General features: G+C 47.5%; 1 protein-coding gene across 3 annotated transcripts in view; it reads left to right on the forward strand.

Annotated features, from left to right (window-relative positions):
• The first annotated feature begins 392 nt into the window (after positions 1-392).
• The window catches only part of HNRNPM (heterogeneous nuclear ribonucleoprotein M), a 61,073-nt gene continuing 43,105 nt past the window's right edge, over positions 393-18,360 (forward strand). The window contains exons 1-2 of one of the 3 annotated variants that reach the window (XM_037886025.2): positions 393-581; positions 17,832-18,001. In XM_037886025.2, the coding sequence (XP_037741953.1) occupies positions 490-581; positions 17,832-18,001 (262 nt within the window). In that variant the 5' untranslated portion in view covers positions 393-489. Of the gene's footprint in view, positions 582-17,831; positions 18,002-18,360 lie in introns of those variants that run through there. The other 2 variants (XM_037886027.2, XM_037886029.2) reach the window with 2 other exon arrangements.

Below are 18,360 nucleotides of genomic sequence, written 5' to 3' on the forward strand. Positions count from 1 at the left end.
CCCCCCGCAGACACCGGCCCGACCCCCGGACACGGCCCCCCCCAGCCCGACCCCCCGCAGACACCGGCCCGACCCCCGGACACGGCCCCCCCAGCACCGCACGCCCAGCCCGACCCCCCACAGACACCGGCCCGACCCCCGGACACGGCCCCCCCAGCACCGCACGCCCAGCCCGACCCCCCGCAGACACCGGCCCGACCCCGGACACGGCCCCCCCAGCACCGCACGCCCAGCCCGACCCCCCGCAGACACCGGCCCAGCCCGCACGGCGCCGCCGCCAGCAGCAGGAGAGACGCCGGGCCCCCGCGCCGCCCTGGGTCTCGCGCCGACCCCCCGGAGCCCGGGAACGGCCCCCCGACGTCAGCGTCCCGAACCACGTGGCCACAGGGGGGCGCTGCCGCCAGGGTCGCGGCCCCGCCCCTTTCCCGGCGTGCTCCGGGGCACGGCGTGGGGCGGCCGCTGCTTGCACAAAGGGGCTGCGCGGAGGAAATGGCGGCCGTGGGGACTGAGGGCAGCGGCAAAATGGAGGAGACGGCGGCAGCCAACGGGGCAGGCAGCGCCGGGGACGGCCCCCCCAAGAGGTGAGGCGCCGCCGGCGGAACCCGGTCCCCACGGGGCTCGGCCCCGGGCGCGTTGTGGGCGGCTGCCTGGCCGGGGGAGCAGGAGGCCGCGTCCCCGCGTGTGGGGGCCGGGGCCTCGGGCCGGCGCGGCTGCGGGCGGGGGGCTCGGTGGATGGAAGGAACCGGTGCTGGAAGCGGCGGCCTGGCGGAATGGGGGTGTAGGAGCTGGAGTAGGGGCGGTGTGGGAGGCTGGGGGTCTGGCGTGCTGAGGGCATGGGGGCTGGGGTAGGATTACATGGGTGTAGGAGGCTGGGGGTCTGGGTGTGGGTACTGGGGGTGGGGTAGGATGGCGTGGGTGCGGGAGGCTGGGGGTCTGGCGTGCTGAGGGCACGGGGGCTGGGGTAGGATTACATGGGTGTGGGAGGCTGGGGGTCTGGGTGTGAGTACTGGGGGGTGGTGTAGGATGACGTGGGTGCGGGAGGCTGGGAGGCTGGCTGGGTGTGAGTACTGGGGGGTGGGGTAGGATGGCATGGGTGCGGGAGGCTGGGGGTCTGGCGTGCTGAGGGCATGGGGGCTGGGGTAGGATGACATGGGTGTGGGAGGCTGGGGGTCTGGGTGTGGGTACTGGGGGGTGGTGTAGGATGATGTGGGTGTGGGAGGCTGGGGGTCTGGCTGGGTGTGGGTACTGGGGGGTGGGGTGGGGATGGCATGGGTGCGGGAGACTGGGGGTCTGGCTGGGTGAGGCCCTGGGGGTGTAGTAGGATGACATGGGTGCGGGAGGCTGGGGGGTTTGGCTGGGTAAGGGCACGAGGGTGGGGAAGGATGGCATGGGTGTGGGAGGCTGGGGGTCTGGCTGAATGTGTGCAGTGGGGGGTGGGGTTGGATGGTGTTGGCGTGCTTTTCCTTCCTCACAAGGTTAGCTTGCTGCATTTTTATTTAAAAAGAAAAGTGTTTATGGGCATTGCTTGGGGTGCTGTCCTCTTAGGCTTGTTACCTTTTCCTGATGCTGGTCCTGCTAGATTACTTGATTATATAGCTATTTTGCCTGTTTTTGGTTAAGTGGCATGGCTGAGGCAGCTAGGGATTTTAAATTGAGACCTGTGTTTCATGCAGTGCAGTAATGTCATTAGGGTCCCATGTTTTTGGTCTCTAAGATCAGGTGGGATCTTAATAAATCCCTAATTTTCATTATTGAGCCTGCTAAGCAGGTTTGGGACTTCAGATCAGCTTCTTGGCATCTGGACATTGTTCCCTGGCTGGAGGGTGAAGCAGAAGAGTCATGGTGCTGACAAATTCTCTTGCTCCCATCTTGATGTAAAGGAGGGTGCAGGTCTTGGTGTCTGTGATGAAGCAGGACTGTTCTTAATGTTTCCTCTGAATATTGTGGGGGTGCCTCAGTTTCCCCTATGGCAGTTCTTAAGTATCTAGGTGGTGGGATAAGGGTGTATGGTCGTTGCAGAGCCCTGGAGGGCAGGTGTGTGCAGGGGTCTGGACACAGAGAATGGCCGACACCCTGTTTCCTGGCAACTGATGGCCTGGGTCCTTCCCCCCTGCAAGGTGAGAGCTACAGGGTTGGAGAACAAAGGAATCCGGTGACCTCCTGGCCCAGGAAAGGGACAAAGCCTAGAGGAGGAGGAGGGGCTGGAGTGGGAGTCAGTTTGGGGCTGGCTGGGGACATGGAGTGAAGTGCAGATGTGGTTGTCTGGATCACTGCCCCCCAGAATGGACCCAGCTGAGGGATCCTGTTCTCTGCACCTACAGGCTCTGTGTTAAACCGTGTTCCTGTCATCTAATAAACCTTCTGCTCTCAGTATTTTAAAATTTTGTAGAACTCTGTATTTTATTTACCAAAACACAATATAATCACATTTTTCAAGTATTTAAAATACCCATCAGCAAGTATGTTTGAAACAATACAAACAATAAAAAGATTCAGGAAATGTCTTTTGATAAATAGATTCCTTACTAGGTATACTAGCACATCTCTATGGTTCCACAGTGAGATAGAGTGACAGTCATGCATACCCAGCCCTGCCCCCCTCATCCAGGTGTCGGGCAAGCAGGCCCAGCCTGGCAGGATCCAAATGTGGAGGGGATTGAGGTGCGGGATGAATTCTGTATGGGGCAGTCTTGGTGTGGGTGGCTTGGTGGAGGATCTCTGTGTGAGGTGAATCTGGAAGTATTAGGGCTTGTTGAAGGTGCAGGGGGAATGAGAATTCCTGGGGCGTGGATCCAAGTGAAGGTGGTTGGGGCTCAGTTGGGGGCGGAGGGGGGGAGGAGGATGAGGCTTGGCAGGGGGGTCCATGTACAGTGGGGGGGTCTGGATGCATGGGGGTTGGGCAGATGAGGGGCAGCTCCCCCATACAGTGACCCCTTCCCCTGTGGCTGGGAGCAATGGGGTCAGGAAGTGGGGGGGAGGGGTGTGTGTGTGTGTGTGTGTGTGTGTGTGTAAGTTCCTGGAGGTGGGTCTGACCTGACCCCAGGAGCAGAGGAAGTCCTGTCACTGTCTCTCCTCTCCTCTTCTCCCTCCCCGCCACAGCCTCCTGAGGTGGTGGTTTACATCTCCCCCGGCTGCTCCTGATGCCCAAACCAGATGTGCCCCCTTCTCCCCCTGACTGCTGCTTGGAAGGTGCATGTGAATCAATTTATCTGCATGGGACATTAATTCTGTGCTTGTGCAGTGATGGAGAATTCCCCCAGGAGTAATAGGTCACCTTCCCTTATTGTAGAAAATTCACTTGTTCCTGAGGAGTGAAGTGGTTGAGAATAGTCTTCATCTTAGACCTTTAGAGCAACCTCTTAGATATACTGGGCCCAGGCCATCAAATTCCTTGAGGATAAGGACAGAGACCTTGAACTTGATTTGATATTCTATGAGAAGCCAGTGTAGGGAGCAGAGGACAGGTGTGATGTATTAGTGGGAGCCACTGTTTCTGAGGGAGATTGCCACAGCATTCTTTATCAGTTGGAGTTCTCGAAGTGTGGAATACTGCATGCCCGACTATATTGCATTGCTGTAGTCCAGCTGAGAAGTAACAAGTGTTAATAATGGAGACTAGATGATCATGATGGTCCCTTCTGGCCTTAAAGTCTGAGACCAGTTTGCCTAGTGGCTGTGTGCAGATGTTGAATAGGAATGGGGAGAGATCCTTGTCTTTTCTGCCATTGACTCTTGAGTTTTCATCCATCTTTTCATATGGTCCAGGGTGTCAGAAAACTAAGGAGATCTGTGTGTGTGATAGAGAGGAAAGGCCATTTGGAGGCCAGCGTACAATGGTAGCCAAGTCTAGCACATAATTTTTCAGATCCTTGACTCCTTGTCCTGTCGGTGGAGAACAGCTCTCCTTTGGAATTTGGAGTCCGTGAGTTCTTATGGTTGAAATAAGATCATGGGACTGTCTTGTTGCCTTGGAGCTGGAAGAGCTCTGACCATTGACTCCGGGCTTTCTGGCCTACCATAAATTTATGGCAACAAAAATTTGGTTTGTAAACAGCTGTCATCTCAGTCTTAGGGGCTCAGTAAAACAGGAAGATGAGTATGTGGAGGATGAGCGAGAAACAATTCTTTCATCTTTGTCCCCACCAGAAAAGCAGCTAGTGCTTCCCCTTCTGGTGATATGGAGGCTTTTCTGAGGCCTTAGACTTAGAACTCACTGATTCGGCAAAAAAAGCCCATAGATTTCTTATATTCTGCAGAACAAGCAATTGGGGATGTGACCACTTACATGTGGCTCACTACCCCCCGGGTCTTTCCTCTTCCCTCACTCTCCCCTCCCTTTTATAACCAAGCACACCAAGCTTTTCTCAAGGACCGAATTTGAATATTTTCACTTTTATGATTTTTTAGCTCTGATAGTGACTAGAGCCTCTTGGGATGTAAGCTTAGTTTTTGGCCACTTTGCAGGTGAGACTTTGCAGTTATTGAGCAGCGATGGCAAGATGACTGCCTTCAGTGAGACATGCTGCTTTATAAATAAGGACATCCACTACTTTTTGGTTAGAGAAGCAGAGTTCTTCCTGACTTCATGTGAAACTGAACTTTTTTCCAGAGGGAGGTTCTCTGCCTCTAGGGGCAGGTCGTCAGTTGGATAAAGCTCCATACAGCAAAGTTGAGTCAAGATGTGAAAGGCACAGTCATTGAATATGTCTCCAACCTTGTACAGGAGAAGGACTCTACCAATACTCCTTTCTTACTTTTGGTGTCTTCACCACCAGGTTTTCATGAAACAGCTGTCTGTGGCAACGGGCTTTCTTGGATGTCTGGATATTTGTATCTGACTGTAGCTAGCGCGCACACTACAAGATGTACCTCAGGCCAGCCAGGTCTACACTCAGAAGTTAAGTTGACCCAGCTACGTTGTTCAGGGTTGTGAAAAATCCACACACTTGAATGACATAGTTAAGCCAACCTAACCCTTGGAGTTGATAGTGCTAGGTTGCCGGAAGAATTCTTCCATTGCCTAGTTACCTCCTCTCGGGGAGGTGTGGGAAAGTGTTTACACTGAAGTGCTACAATGGCATAGATCCAGCGCTGCAGCTGTGCCACTGTAGCATTTCAAGTGTAGACAAGCCCTCAGAAAAGTGTGTAAAGTATCCTGAGTCCTTAGGGTTTGCCTAAACAAATCCACTCTCATTCCACCACAAAAGGCTGAATTCACTGGAGCCTTAAGAGGCTCCATAGCTGAAAAGCTTGCTTAAGAGAATTTTTCATACCGTTAGGGAGACCGTGTTTTTTGAGAGGTTCCCATCGTAAACCTGTGGCTTTTTTTTTTCTACAGGTGGTAAGCCTTGTGTTCATGTGACACTATTTGCCAGGCTACATCTTGGGAGTCTGCATGGTATACTGCCTTAACCACTTGGATACCTGGGCCACAGTACCTCAGAATATTAAAGATTCTCTTCTGTTTGGGATGAGAGAGGAAGATTGCTATTGGGGTTTCCATCTTACCTACCTCACTGGCTTTTTTGCAGTATTAGTCATGTCTCAGGGTGGTTGGAGGTACTCAAACTCGCCTCGGGGTGTCCACTATGGCTTGTTCTTCCAAGATTTGGGGATTCATGGGGACAGTTCTTAAAGGAAAATAACTCTTAAATACCATAGTTACTGACCTTTTTAGACTGCCCAAATGGATCCCTGCTCATGATCCCCACTTCAGAGCATCATAGAATATCAGGGTTGGAAGGGACCTCAGGAGGTCATCTAGTCCAACCCCTTGCTCAAAGCAGGACCAATCCCCAATCAAATCATCCCAGCCAAGGCTTTGTCAAGCCTGACCTTAAAAACTTCCAAGGAAGGAGATTCTACCACCTCCCTAGGTAACGCATTCCAGTGTTTCACAACCCTCTTAGTGAAAATTTTTTTGCTAATATCCAACCTAAACCTCCCCCACTGCAACTTGAGACCATTACTCCTTGTCCTGTCCTCTTCTACCACTGAGAATAGTCTAGAACCATCCTCTCTGGAACCACCTCTCAGGTAGTTGAAAGCAGCTATCAAATCCCCCCTCATTCTTCTCTTCCGCAGACTAAACAATCCCAGTTCCCTCAGCCTCTCCTCATAAGTCATGTGTTCCAGACCCCTAATCATTTTTGTTGCCCTTCGCTGGACTCTCTCCAATTTATCCACGTCCTTGTTGTAGTGTGGGGCCCAAAACTGGACACAGTACTCCAGATGAGGCCTCACCAATGTCGAATAGAGGGGAACGATCACGTCCCTCGATCTGCTCGCTATGCCCCTACTTATACATCCCAAAATGCCATTGGCCTTCTTGGCAACAAGGGCACACTGCTGACGCATCAAGTTAAAGATTCCTAAATCACTTGAAAGAAAGTAGTTGAAGCCACTTCCTTGAGATTGGTTGTCCGAACAGACATTGGCTTCTAGGAGAGCTGAGCATGTGTAACGTGATTGCGCTCACCCAAAGAATTTGGATTCCTATAGTCAATTGTCCTAAAAAACCACAGTGAGGTCTTGTCTACGCTACAGAGTTTTGTCAACACAAGTTACGCTGACAATCAAAAACCAGTATAATTACATCCCTTGTGCATGTTCATACAATGCTCCTTCTGTCGGCAGAGCGCGTGGACAGTTGCTGTTCTAGCATTGATGGAGAGCAGTGCACTGTGGGTAGCTATCCCACTGTGCTACTCGCCACCTTCTGCAGCTATGAGTTGTGGGAGGTGGAATGGATTGCAGTGGATCATGGGTGTGGGTTCAATGTCCCATGATGCAGTTTTTTCTGTCCCATCGTTCAATGGGTTTCTGAATGCATTTTGCGGCATTTTTCAACAACCCCTGTTTACTGTGCGCCTGCCAACTCTGTCTGAAAGGATGGATCCTGCACTGCTCTCAACTGTTGTGGTCACTGTTATGAACCCATTGTGGCTCGTCATGCAGTATATGATGAGCACCCAATCTGAACAGGAATCAGAGGTTCCTGATCTGCTGTGTGCTATGGAAAGAAACACCAGATTACTTACTGGTATTCATGGAGCAGCTGCACATGGACTGTTGCTTTTCGACTGAGTGGTGGTATCGTAGTGTTATGTAGGTCTGGTATGACGAGCAGTGGCTGCAGAGAGCCACTTTTCTGGAACTTTGTGCGGAGCTTGTCCCGGCACTATGGCGCAAGGACACCAAAATGAGAGCTGCCCTCTCGGTGGAGAAGTGCATGATGATCACTGTGTGGAAGCTGGCAACTCCAGACTTCTACTGGTCCGTTGTGAATCAGTTTGGTGTTGGAAAGTTGACTGCTGGGGCTGTGTTAATTCAAGTGTGCAGAGCCATAAATCACATCTTGCTATGAAGGACTGTGACTCTCTTGGCAAAATCCATGAAATGATGAATGGCTTTGCAGCAATGGGTTTTCCTACCTGCAGCAGGGCGATAGATGGCATGCATATCCCAATTTTCGCCTCAGACTATCTTGCGATGGAGTACAATAGAAAATGGGTACTTCTCTATGGTATTGCGTATATGGTTTCAGTGACATCAATGTGGGGTGGTCCAGGAAAGTGCATGACGCACGCATCTTCAGGAACACTGGCCTGTACAGAAAGCTCCAAGCAAAGACTCCCTTTCCAGACCAGAAGATCCCAATGGGTGGATGTTGAAATGAACATAATGAACCTGAGACCTAGCGTACCCTATACTACCATGTCTCATGAAGCCTTACACGGGAAACCTGGACAGCCGCAAGCAGCGCTTCGACAATAGGCTGAACAGGTGCAGAATGATCGTAGAATATTCTTCTGGCAGATTAAAAGTATACTGGCGTTGCCTTTATGGCAGGGTAGACCTAAATGAGGAAAATATTCCTATGGTCATAGCAGCCTACTGTGTGTTCCATAATGTTTGTGAAGCTAAGGGTCAAAAGAATTCTTTGAGGGGATCAACAAGCATGTGGACCAAGGGGATCCAGTGGATTTAGTGTACTTAAATTTTCAGAAAGCCTTTGACAAGGTCCCTCACGAAAGGCTCTTAAGCAAAGTAAGCTGCCACAGGATAAGAGGGAAGGTGCTGTCATGGATTGGTAACTGCCTAAAAGATAGGAAACAAAGGGTAGGTATACATGGCCAGTTTTCAGAATGGAGAGAGGTAAATAGTGGTGTCCCCCAGGGGTTTGTTCTGGGACCAGTCCTATTCAACTGATTCATAAATGATCTGGAAAAAGGGGTAAACAGTGAGGTTGCAAAATTTGCAGGTGATACAAAATTACTAAAGATAGTTAAGACCCAGGCAGACTGCAAAGAGCTACAAAAGGATCTCTCAAAACTGGGTGACTGGGCAACAAAATGGCAGATGAAATTCAATGTTGATAAATGCAAAGTAATACACACTGGAAGGCATAATCCCAACTATACATATAAAATGATGGGGTCCAAATTAGCTGTTAGCACTCAAGAAAGAGATCTTGGAGTCATTGTGGATAATTCTCCGAAATCATCCATTCAGTGTGCAGCGGCAATCAAAAAAGTGAATAGAATGCTGGGAATAATTAAGAAAGGGATAGATAATAGGACAAAAATATCATGTTGCCTCTATATAAATCCATGGTACACCCACATCTTGAATACTGTGTGCAGATGTGGTCGCCCCATCTCAAAAAAGATAGGAATTGGAAAAGGTTCAGAAAAGGGCAACAAAAATGATCAGGGGTATGGAACGGCTTCCGTATGAGGAGAGATTAATAAGACTGGGACTTTTCAGCTTGGAAAAGATGGCTAAGGGGAGATATGATAGAGGTCTATAAAATCATGACTGGTGTAGAGAACGTAGATAAGGAAGTGTTGTTTATTACTACTCATAACACTCATAAGAACTAGGGGTCACCAAATGAAATTAATAGGCAGCAGGTTTTAAACAAATTAAATAAAGTATTTCTTCATACAACTCACAGTCAACCTGTGGAACTCCTTGCCAGAGGATGTTGTGAAGGCCAAGGCCATAACAGGGTTCAAAAAAGAACTAGATAAATTCATGGAGGATAGATCCATCAATGGCTATTAGCCAGGATGGGCAAGGATGGTGTCCCTAGGCTCTCTTTGCCAGAGGCTGGGAATGAGTGACAGGAGATGGATCACTTGATGATTACCTGTTCTGTTCTTTCCCTCTGGGGCACCTGCACCGGCCACTGTCGGAAGACAGGATACTGGGCTAGATGGACCTTTGATCTGACCCAGTAGGGCCATTCTTATGTTCTTAAGTTTGCTCTGGAGTGGTGCGCAGAGGCAGCTTGCCTGGCAGCTGATTTTGAGTAGCCAGATACCAGGGCTATTAGAGAGTGACAGCTGGGGGCTATTTGAATCAGGGAGGCTTTGAGGCACCTTTTTGACAATGAGCTCCAGTGATGTCTTTCTGTACAGCACTCTGCAATGCTTTAACTTGCCACCTTGCATGAAAATGTTGATGATTCCTGACTGATTTGTACTTAGCAAATGATCAGATGCCACTGTATATTAATTTCAGCACCAACCACTGTGTGTAGGAGACAGATTGGTTATCTGTCAGAGTATATTTTTATTTAATAAAAATAAACACACTGTAACGATGCTTGTTCTGGTGGGACTCAACTGAGAGTGCCAATTCAGGACAAATTGCTTAAAGCAGGGCAGTTACAGCCCAAGGCTAGGGTTTTTCCACCTCTGAGGCAAACCAAACCAGCCAAACAGAGAAGACTTTGGTTTTACCCCACTAGCTAACCACAAGTCACACAAGCAATTCCCTTACACTCCAGTTTCCCAGTATCACCACCAGTGCTACTCGTTATGGGGATGAATGGTTATGAAAACCAATACCCCAGTAAAAGAAAAAAGGTTCTTGATTCCAAAGGACCAAACCCCAGACGCAGGTCAATAAACAAATTAGATCTTGCCCACAAATCATGCTGTTGCCAATCCTTTAGAATCGAAAGGTTTATTCTTAAAAGGAAAAAGATATAGACGAGAGCAAGAATTGGTTAAATGGAATCAATTACATACAGTAATGGCAAAGTTCTTAGTTCAGGCTTGTAGCAGTGATAGAATAAACTGCAGGTTCAAATCAAGTCTCTGGAGTACATCCACAGCTGGGATGGGTCATCAGTCCTTTGTTTAGAGCTTCCAGCAGCAAAGTCCCTCCAGAGGTGAGGTAAGCAGGATTGAAGACAAGATGGCGATGAGGCATTGGCCTTTTATAGTCTCTTGCCATGTGGTCTTTGCTTACTTTGTCCCAAGGACATGCTATCCAGCACATGACATAGAAAAACCTTAGAGTTCTGTCCATAGGCAGGTCCCTACATGCCTTGCTGAGTCACAAGGTGTGTCTGCCTTCCCTCAGTGGTCAGTTCCCTCAGTGGGTCAGTTGTATAGCTGATGGTCCTTAATGGGCCGTCAAGCAGGCTTGGCAGAGCTGACACCAACTTGTCTGGGGTGTCACCCAGAAGCATAGCATAAGTTTGAAATACAGACAGTATAGAACCAGTATTCATAACTTCAACTACAAAAATGATACAGATAGCATAATTATAACCAGCCAATCATAACCTTCCCATAGACACCATAGACAGCCTTTGTACAATATTTGTTGCAAATATGTACCAGAGGTTCCAACAGCGATCTATACGGTTACAGATTCTGTCAGTAACATCTCTCTCACACTCGCACACATGACTTTGGGGAAGAGAGATAACAGCAAAGGGCAGTGTAGGCTCTTATAGCTGTGTGTAAGTCCAGCTATCATTTTGGAAGATGTCTGAAGGGGTGGAATGAACGGGGTACTGAGAGAGCCCAGGAAGTTGCAAGGAATGTGTAGGAGGAATTTGGGGAGGGCATGGAAAGCAGTTCTGTATTGGCTGCAGGGGGGCTGAGCACACATGAATTCAGCCTGCAGCATGATTAGGGACTTCAGCATCTCCTTTTGCTCTTCCATCACTTTTATCATCCGCTCATGGCCTATTAAAATTTGCTCCTGGCTCTTCTTTCTGTTCTGCCTGTCTATTTTATAATTTTCTTTTAAAGTCTCTCTCCATGCCCTGCCTTCTTGTTTTTTGGCTTCTTAGGATTAGAGCACCTCTTGAAACATGTGCTCCTTGGCTGCCTCCTTATCTGGCAGAGGCACTCCACTGGTGTGTAGGGGAGGCCCTGATGGCCACATCTGCAGAAGGACAAGAAACAATAAACTGAATCATGATTGTTAGTATACGGACCACGTTGAATTGTTATAGTAAAATGCACCCCCTTTTTTTTAACATAATCAGTTTCTCTCTGTCCTTTGGCAAGCACACAGCTTGGTGAACACCCTAAACGTGGTGAATTTGGGCGTGGGAGGGAAGCAGGCGCTGAAGAGGGGGCAAAGGATTTTGAGCTTTTTTTTTTTTTTAAAGATCACTGCAGGCAACTAGGGACAATATTGTAAATTTTGCCATGATTTGCCACAGGCAGGGGTCATTGAAACGAATATGTCACTCCTGAGGGTAAGTAAGGATGCATCTCCTGCGTGTGTGGGGCTTCAGACCAGGTCCCTGTGCTGCTCACCTGTGTACTACTTTGGTACCTGTACAAATGACTGCTAATTGGCCTGGGAAAGTTTCCTACAACAGAGGAACAAAGCAGCTCTGCCAAGGAGTCTCTGGCAGAGGATTGATGGGTACCTCCAGGAAAGTTTTTCTAGAGGTCTCTCTGGAGGATTCCTGTGAAATCTCAGTGTGCATTAACACACTGTTTAGTTGTACAGGGGAATGTGAAGCACATGCAAACACAGCTAGTCTTGTACGTTTCTATCCCTTCACCCACTTCTAGAATATACAAAGCAAAGGACAGCTCTACGTCATGTAACCAAGCGGAATCAATTTAAAAAGATCACTTACCAGGGCTCTTCTCTCATGCATAATGCGCACGAGAGAGACTGACTGCTGGGATTGGCTAGACCCCTCCAGATTTGATAAGAGGTCCTGACTTGCTGCGCCACCGGATGACCCTGTCGTGCTCCACATCATCCTTCAATTCGACCTCTGTCCTTGGGATTGAGTCTGCTGTTCGCTGTCTCCAGCCCTGCTGAAGTATCCATGGTCCTCTTAACGGTGGAGGTGGGGTCGCCACTGAGAATGGCATTCAGCTCCTTAAAGAAGTGGCAGGTCTTTGGCACAGCACCAGAATGACTGTTTGACTCCCTTGCCTTCTGGTATGCTTGCCTCAGCTCCTTTATCTTCGGACGGCACTGATGTATGTCCCATTTGTAGCCTGTATCCAACATGCCACGAGAAATCTGCCTGTACGTGTTGAAGTTCCTACAGGTGGAGTGTAGCTGGGACCACATAGCTTCCTCCGTCCACTGTGACAGCAGATCCAATAACACAAGTGTGCTCCAAGTGTGAGAGTATTTGCTACGTGGAGCTGCCATGGTCATTTGGGAAGATGTGATGTGAGCTGTCCATGTTGAACAAACAGAAGTGGAATTTCAACAATTCCTGGGCCTTTAAAAGGGGAGAGGCAGAAGCCTGTGTACCTTGGTGCAGGGCAGTGGAGTTTGAACTGTTGACCAGAGAGGCCAGGATGAGCATTGTGGGACACCTCCTGGAGACCATTTACAGTGACATTAACCAAGCATGGTGTCTACACTGACACTTTGTCAATATAACTTTTGCTGCAAAAAGCTCTGCCTCTTGTCGAGGTGGTTTTATTTTGTCACAAAGCAGGAGAGTTTTGTCGATGGAAGGAGCATTGTAGTGTGTACACCTCCACTGTTTTTGTGAACAAAAGCTGACTCTTTTTTTTTTTTTTTTTTTTTGTCATCAAAACTCTGTAGTGTAGGCAAGGCCTATGGGTATAGCTACAGCTTTGAGCTTGAGAGAGGAATGTCTCCTTAAGGTGGAATTTATATGTTAGTTCTGATCAAGCTGTCACACTAAAAATATCAGTGTAGCCATCGTGGCGGGCAGGACTAGCCGCTGCTCCTATATTTTTAGTGAGCTAGCTTCATCGGCTAACAGATACATCAAGTTGCAGTTTATACCTCAGACTGTAGACCTACCCTTACTGTGAGGGGAAGAGGAATGTTTGCAGTCACAGGTACTGGGATTTGTCTTAGCAAATGAAGCCTTGCAGCTGTAAAACTGAAGCACTTGAGTTTTTATATGTATAAACTGGACTTGCGTGAAATGGGGGGGAAATGAAAGGTGCCTGGTCTAGTATTTGGAGTGGCTGAGGAGCTGATGAAGCAGTAGCTATGCCATCTAAAATTGAGCACTCATGGTTTTTAAAAACTGTGACTGATGTTCCAGCTTGTGGAGAACGCTCAAAGCTTTTCATACAAAGTAGGAATGTGGTGTCCAAAAGAGAGTTTTGAGCCCTAGCCAAAGTTTAAAGGAGAATACTACTTTGAAGCTAAATTGCAATCCTTACTGAGGCTGCACCTCCTCCTAAAGTTGTTTGTGTTTCTCTAGAATACTTTACACTCTCTCAAACAATGCTTTTTAGTCCAGCACAACACTAAAGAGAAAATGAGATTTCTTCCATAACTCACTTTGTTTAATAAATCTCTTCCAGCCCTCATTTCTACAGTATTCCTGCCTGATTAGGTACAGAGGCTAGACGGTGTGCAGGAATTGAAAGGAGTCCTGTGGATCTATGCCTCACTTGCAGTTAAAACTGTAAATGGAGGAAATGTATCGAAATTATTTTACTTCTAGTATACACCAGTGAAACTGAGCAGAACTGGGATTGGAGAGCATAGTACTAGAGTGTGTAGTGAAAATGAGGGGTCTGCTCATTGTGGACATTGCTTGTTTATTTCACTGCACAACATCCAACCTGTGCACCGAATGAAATGAGGGTCCTATGGAAAGAATAGTATATATTGGAGACTTCGTTAAGTTCACATCTGTGGGAGAAAAAGCTAGGATTACCTGTACAAACCTTAATTCTGGGTGCTTCAAGGGACAGATTACTCAATTTTAGAATTTAAAATTTATGGAAGATACACGTTTGAGGCTTTTTAGCAATTTCTGTAGTTCACAACTTGTTTTCTTTTTCCATTTTCTCTTTGAACGCTGCTGTCAAATGCACAAAATAGACTGGAAAAAATATTTCTCATCCTTCTACTTGCATCCAGAATTACTACACATTTTCACACTGGAGTGACTTCTTAAATTGATGTCCTTTTCACTTGCAGTCCTATCGCTTTCTTAAATGGCTTTTTGAACTAACACTTGGTGATCAGTGGCAATTGGCCTTATGTTAATATAGCATGGAGGGTGAATTTTAGGCCTAAATGCTCACCTAGTTTACCAGAAAAATGCCAGCTTCAGGCTTACTTTGTAATATCTATTAGAGCAGAGCTGCTTCTCTGCTGTAGTTAAGTTTTAAGTGTTACTTTCTGTTTCGAGGTGGACTACTGTAAGTGCTCTAAAATCTTCATGCAGACTCCAATTTTACTTTAGTAGTATTGTCAAGGAAATTCGCATTAATTGGACTAAAGACTCTAGTACGCATTGTTGTTGTAACCATGTTGGTTGCAGGATATTAGAGACAAGGTGGGTGAGATAATATCAGATAACAGGTTATTGGGGTAATCTCTGCTGGTGGGAGAGACAAGTTTTCCAGCTTAGACAGAGATCTTCTACAGGTCCCTGCGTAAGCTTGAAATCTTGTGTCTCTCCAACAAGTTGGTCCAATAAAAGATATTACCTCATCCACCTTGTCTCTCTAAAGACTCTAGTAAGCAATCAGGGTAACATAATCATCCCGAGCAATGGAAATAAGTAATCAAAGAAAAGCAAGTTGTAGGGTCACTTGGCCAAGGTGTTCCTGATAGTGGGTTTTTGGAGCAGTGTGGGGAAGTGGAGTGGAAAGGAGGGGGTATTGGAGGCAGATTATACTTATTTTCCTCCCTTCAAAAAAGTCTTCATCAACTCCATGCTATTCCTTACACTGTCCTGCATCCTCTGTCCTGCTCTTCAGCCTGTGGTTCTCATGACAATGACTGCTTGGGGAAGAGGCGGAACCAGCACATGCTGGACATGCAGAAAAATGGATAAGGAGATGATGCACAGACAGTAAAGAGACTAACATTTAGCCAGTGCGTTTTGTGGCCGTGCTAATCAGTTTCAAGGAGCCAGAGGCAGTGGAGGGGGAGAGCAGGGCAATGGTATGTTGTAGGGATGGGGTGTACTGAGAAATCCCTTTATAAAAAAAAAAAAAAAAAAACCAGGGAATTAAGTGCCTCCAAACTTAAGTACAGTTCAGATTGGCCAGTGGTGCCTCCTGCTCTTCTAGAATGAGGAGAGCAGCTAGACTTAACCCTCTGAAAACCAGGAAATGAAGAGTTACAGTACACAGCCTGCGCTCTGCGGTAGTCCCGGGAATGGGAGTGCAAAAGTTAACAAGCTACTAAGGTAAAGGTGGTTGGGGCTCAGTGGAGGGGTCTGGGGGGGAGGTCTCAACGGGGGGGGGGGGGGGGGGGGGGAGAAAGGGGGTCTGGATGCTGAGAGTGGGGTTGGGTGCAGCTTGTTGGTGGTCAGTGGTATGAGGGTCTGGATGTGAGGCTCAGGGTGGTGCAGGGGGTAAGACATCAGGGTAGCAGGTTTGAGTGCAGTGTGTTCTAGTAGTGGGTGGTCTGGCTGCGGGGGTGGGGGTCTGGGTGGAGGTCTGGAGCAGTGTTCCCTCTAATTTTTCCCACCCATGTGCAGAATGAATTTTGTTGTGCATCAATATGGAGGTGATGAGACACGTCACCTTCATATTGGTGCACATAACAAAATGATGTGGTGGAGGTGGGGCTGAGAAATGTTTGTGGGAGGGGGCTTGGAACTGGGGCAGGGTTGGGGTACAGGGGGTGAGGTCTCTGGCTGGGGGTATGGGCTCTGGGGTGAGGCTGAGGATGAGGGGTTTGGGGTGCAGGAGGGTGCTCTGGGGCTATGGTGAGGAGAGAGGACTCTCTGCAGCAGCACCTGGGCTGGGGGGGAGAGGTGTCTCCCTCCCCCCCCCCATTGTGGGGGGGGGGGCAGGGGCTGCAGCATTGGTGTGCCTCCCCCCCAGCAGGAGGGTGGCCCAGGCTGTGCCTGGGTCCGGGCTACTCCGCACTGCCCCAGCTGCTCCGGGGTCAGGCTGTGCTGCGCCTGGGGCTGTGCTGCTCCCCCCCACCCTCAGCTGAGGAGCAATGTGGGCAGGAAGCCAGGGGAGGATGCTGAGCTTCTTGCAGCTGGTGGTTTCTGGGGGTGGATCTGACATAGCCACAGCAACTCCTTGCAGGGAAAGAGGAAGTTCCGTCCTCTCCTGCCTCAAGCCCAGCCGTGACTAGCAGCTGATCCCAGCTCAGGATAGGAGCCGCTGGCTGGGGTGTCTCCAGCCCCACCGTGATTTACCTCTCCACTGGCTGCCTTAAATTATGTACCTGCGCTGCTAGGAATTGGTGCATGACTGCTCTTGCAACTTTCCTTTTCTTCCCTGTCAGAAAGTCATTTTTCTGAGGGGAAGCAAAGAAATCTGCTGGGGACATGAATTCTGGGCACATGCAGTGGTGCAGAATTCCCTCAGGAGTAATGTTAAAAATAGCTTTAAAGAGTGAATAAAAATCACTTTCTTCATACCTGACTCTCCAGATGCCCATGAACTCTTCCAGGACAGATAAAAATTAAACTTTCAATTTTTTTAAAATACTGCTGTTGGTAAGAAACTTTCCTTTCAGGTTTCAGAGTAGCAGCCGTGTTAGTCTGTATTCACAAAAAGAACAGGAGGACTTGTGGCACCTTAGACTAACCAATTTATTTGAACATAAGCTTTCGTGAGCTACAGCTCACTTCATCGGATGCATTATGTAAGGCACTGAATTTAGCCGTATGGAGTGGAAATCTATCAACTTCATGAAAAAACTCATAGGAATGCATCCGATGAAGTGAGCTGTATCTCACAAAAGCTTATGCTCAAATACATTGGTTAGTCTCTAAGGTGCCACAAGTCCTCCTGTTCTTTTTCCTTTCAGGCTCACTATAAACTAGAGCTGAACGATGACTTTTCAGTTCGGCAGCTGAATCAAAACTTTTTTTTTTAAATCCAGTTTGATTCAAAGCAAAACAGTGGTGTGGCTTTGTTTTTGTTTTTTGTTTTAAATCTCATCAAAGAAAACACAAATTTATTTTGAAGTTACAAAAATAATCTCTTTTCAACTTGGCCATTTTCTGGTGGTTTTTTCACCTTTTGTTTTTAAAAATTGACCAAATTTGAAAACGAAATGCTGATTTGAAAGAAAGTCAAAATGTTTCTATATGAAGTATTTTTGGCTGAAACTATGAGTTTTGTCTGAATTTGCCAAGTAGTTTAGGAGTCCTGATAAAAGCTTTTTTGGCAGAATTTCTGCCCAGCTGTACTAAATACATCATAAAAGGGTTGCAAATCCAGATTGGGGGTGTGTGTGTGTGTGTTTTTTTTTTTTTTGCTTTTGTTTTTGTGGGGGGTGGGTCACCTTTAATTACACCTGAACTTGGGAAAAGAAAGCCATTAGGTTAGGTATGTGTGGCCAGGGGGTAGACAGTTCACAATTTCTGGGACCTACTGATCTGAGCTGCTGCAGCTGTTCAGTAATTAATGTTAATGAGACAACCTGCAAGTCATACTTTATCATCAAACCAAAACTTATGAACTGAAGTTAATATTAGTTACTAATTGCTATAGTCTCAAGCAACATAGTGGTGTATGTGCATGAACTGTTTCCTTATGTATTTAAAGGTATGATGTACTGACTTCATCTAATGCTGTAATTGCTAATATGATGTTTGAATACTTGTATTTTTCTTGCAGTGAAGGTGAACGACCAAGCCAGAATGAAAAAAGAAAAGAGAAAAGTGTCAAAAGAGGGGGAAATCGTTTTGAACCATATGCCAACCCTGCTAAACGATATCGAGCTTTTATTACAAATATTCCATTTGATGTGAAGTGGCAATCTCTCAAAGACCTGGTCAAAGAGAAAGGTAATGGATGCTTTGGGTGGCAGAGTGGTGCCTGTCATCTTAACCATGGCTGACTTTGTTCCGAAAATTTTAATTTATTAGTTGATGTTGTTCTGGATAGAATTAGTGACATGAGTTTTGTAAGGGGTCTAGATTAAAGCCTTTTTGGTGTTGCATGATATCTATTCTTAGGCAGCTTTCCACACGGGATAGTTCCTGTGTAGGCATGTTGGCGTGTGGTTAATAGTGCTTCATCAAAGCGTGAAAGGTGCCATTGTCTCATGGAAAACGTCAGACTTCCTACATCAGGACTTGTTTTTGAGGTACTATAACGTGCTCTGAAGCATGTAATGTTTTTGGGTAAAGTAGGTTGTCCATCT

The sequence above is a fragment of the Chelonia mydas genome, chromosome 25, assembly GCF_015237465.2.
Source record: "Chelonia mydas isolate rCheMyd1 chromosome 25, rCheMyd1.pri.v2, whole genome shotgun sequence".
NCBI lineage: Eukaryota > Metazoa > Chordata > Testudines > Cheloniidae > Chelonia > Chelonia mydas.